At 55.0% G+C, this 3,071-nt stretch overlaps 1 protein-coding gene across 1 annotated transcript in view; it reads left to right on the top strand.

Moving 5' to 3' along the window:
* Positions 1-2,667, top strand: part of LOC104409237 (unconventional myosin-VIIa-like) — a 35,403-nt gene extending 32,736 nt beyond the window's left edge. Inside the window, 3 exon segments of the mRNA XM_010019056.1 lie at positions 1-85; positions 1,166-1,258; positions 2,569-2,667. The exon segment at positions 1-85 is cut by the window's left edge and continues 14 nt beyond it. Coding sequence (XP_010017358.1) covers positions 1-85; positions 1,166-1,258; positions 2,569-2,667 — 277 coding nt within the window.
* The last annotated feature ends 404 nt before the right edge of the window (positions 2,668-3,071 follow it).

Raw genomic sequence — 3,071 nt, 5'->3', positions numbered from 1 at the left:
GGGATACCCCATCCGCTACACGTTCGTGGAGTTTGTGGACCGGTACCGGGTGCTCATGCCAGGCGTGAAGCCAGCATACAAGCAGGTGAGCATCTTCTTCATGGGTATGAACAGTGTCTCTCTGCTGGGCTTTCCAGAGATATTATGGGTGTGCATCCTCTCCAAAAACAATTAGGCAACAGCTGATGCCCAGATGTTACAGTGATGCTCTGAGCTTTCCACGTGAAGGGAAAAGGGGTACGGGGCGGCAGGGACAGGTAGCTGTATTCAGTCTGCCCCTCTTACCTTAAATGTGGTGCCAGTAAAGCTCTGGGAACCTCTGGGTCGGGGCAATCCCAGGCACAGCTACAGGCTGGGGGGAGGACTGATTCAGAGCAGCCTTAGGAGAAGGATTTGGTGTGTTGGGTGAGGAGAAGCTCCCCATGACCCGGCTTCAGTGTGTGCTTGAGCCCAGAACCCCCCCGTGTGCTGGGTGCACCCCCAGAGCGTGAGCAGCAGCTCAGGGAGGGGATCCTGCCCCTCTGCTGTGCTCTGGGGAGACCCCCCCTGCAGCCCTGATCCAGCTCTGGGGAACAGCACAAGAGGGACGTGGAGCTGCTGGAGCGAGGCCAGAGGAGGCCCCGGAGCTGCTGCGAGGGCTGGAGCAGCTCTGCTCTGGAGCCAGGCTGAGAGAGCTGGGCTGGGGCAGCTGGAGAAGAGAAGGCTCCTGAAGGGGACACCTTAGAGCAGCTCCAGGGCCTAAAGGGGCTCCAGGAGACCTGGAGAGGGGCTTTGGACAAGGGATGGAGGGACAGGCCAAGGGGAATGGCTTGAACCTGCCAGAGGGGAGATTGAGATGAGCTCTGAGGCAGAAGCTCTTCCCTGTGAGGGTGCTGAGGCGCTGGCCCAGGGTGCCCAGAGAAGCTGTGGCTGCCCCATCCCTGGCAGTGTTCAAGGCCAGGTTGGACACCGGGGCTTGGAGCAACCTGCTCTAGTGGAAGATGTCCCTGCCCGTGACAGGGGTGGGGACTGGATGAGCTGTAAGGTCCCTTCAACCCAGACCACTCTATGATTCTAACATCATTATCCAAACTTCTGGAACTGGGACCAGAAAAGGTCCCCATTGGCCTTGGGAGGAGCAATGGGTGAAGCTGGTCCTGGTGAATCCCTCCCCTTCTTCTACCAGGGTGACCTGCGTGGGACATGCCAGCGCATTGCCGAAGCGGTGCTCGGGAAGGATGACGACTGGCAGATTGGCAAGACAAAGATATTCCTGAAGGTAGGGGCTTCTCCACATACCCCTGTCATCCTGGACCCTTTGCCTGTGAAGGGTTCTCCTACCATTCCCTTTCCATCACAAGATGTGTCTGTTTCCCATGGTCTCTGGGCTGGCAGTGCAGTGGGTAGAACCTCGGCCAGGGTGGGATATTTGGGCTGTGTTAGGAAGGGGTGGGCAGGAGGAAGTCCTGATGCTCTGCCAGCACTGATGCATGCTCATACCACACAGATGCAGAAACAGTCCCTTAAAAAGCATGGCTTCTTCCATTCCGAGTTGAGGCACACATCCTCATCTCCTGCCTTCACCCAAAAAGTGCAGCAGCAGGAGGGATGTCCATGCAAAACCCTGCAGAGAGAGGGACTGATAGCACAACAGGCTCACTTTGCTTTCAGCACATCCTTGTGTATCCCAGGAGGTGCCTACAGCCCCCCTTTCTGCATCAGTCCAATGCTGCAGATCCCCATTCACACTCATGTCTCCTTACAAACCCTGTGTTGCTCTGGGAAGATGAGGCTGAGGTAGTCAGGAACCAGGCTGGAAGCAAAGGCTTCTCTCTAGTGAAAATCTCAGTGGTAAACCCCAACCACTTACATCTAAATTCACCCCCATCACCAGCACAAGCACCCCCATCTCTTCCCTAGAAACCATTCCCACTAGTTGCTCTTTCCAGAGCCTGTTATCGAGATCTCACAGCCGTCAGGGAAGGAAATGGGGAAACTAGGAGGCCCCATGGGGCTGCATGAGGTCAAGCAAAGCAGGAAGCATGTGAGCCTCCTGCAACCAGGAAAGAAAGCAGAGTTACAAACAGCGTGGAAGGAATCAATAGAAAGCTTGGACTGGTGCATCTGAAAGAGTCAGGGCAAGGAAATGCAGTGTTTCAGGGAGCTGTTTCATCCTTAGGGTGTGGAGGTGTCGCAGCCTTGGCTAGAGGGAGTGTGTCGCAGCCTTGGCTAGAGGGAGTGATGGGACACAGGCAGCCCGGAGTTTGTTCCCAAGCCTCTACAGTGTTCCCAGGAACTGATTCCATGTTTGAAAGCACAAGCAGAGAGCTCTGCATGGAAAAGCAATGTAATTTGGTCATTTTGAGACTATAAAGTATATTCAGCTTCTGGATGCTCCGGTTTATTTGGGAATAAAGTCAGTAGATCGCATTAGGATTTCTCCAGTGAGTAGTTGGTGGATTGATACTGTGGATGTAAAATGTCCCAAGAGCTTAATTTGGACATCACCTCTGGGGAAGCGCCTCATACCACCCTTCCTTCCATGTCAGGCAGCTTGAGATGTGGGTGCTGTGTCTCTTCCTCCCACAGGACCACCATGACATGCTGCTGGAGATTGAGAGAGACAAGGCCATCACGGACAAAGTCATCCTCATCCAGAAGGTGGTCCGTGGGTTTAAAGACAGGTAGGTGTGAGCCCCACTGCCAAAGGGGAGGTGGGATGTATGGGATGCTTCACCCAGCAAGTGGCTCCTGTGGGATGCGTCACTCCCTTGGTGCCTGTCTGACTTGTCCTGCCTCCAGTTGATGGGGATCCCCACAAGACTGCAATGGAACAATTAGGCCATCACTGTGACTAACATTACTCTCCCAAAAGCCCAAGGGGTTCAGGGCTCTTCCCTTTGCAACCCAGTTGCCAGACCTGGGAGGAGGGCAGGTAGCCCGTGGGGAGCTCACGGTACAGTTGTGGAAGATGAGGGGGGCACAAGCTTCACCCGTGGAGGAGGGACAGTTCCTGGGGCTTTGTGCTCTTTGGCTGTCTGAGCCATGGCTGTGACTCAGGTTGTGCCTTAGGCTTTGTGCAAAGGGCATAT

The sequence above is a fragment of the Nestor notabilis genome, unplaced genomic scaffold, assembly GCF_000696875.1.
Source record: "Nestor notabilis isolate BGI_N333 unplaced genomic scaffold, ASM69687v1 scaffold8917, whole genome shotgun sequence".
Classification (NCBI taxonomy): Eukaryota; Metazoa; Chordata; class Aves; order Psittaciformes; family Psittacidae; genus Nestor; species Nestor notabilis.
The sequence above is the reverse complement of the archived record's forward strand: the minus strand, read 5'-3'. Positions and strand labels throughout refer to the sequence as shown.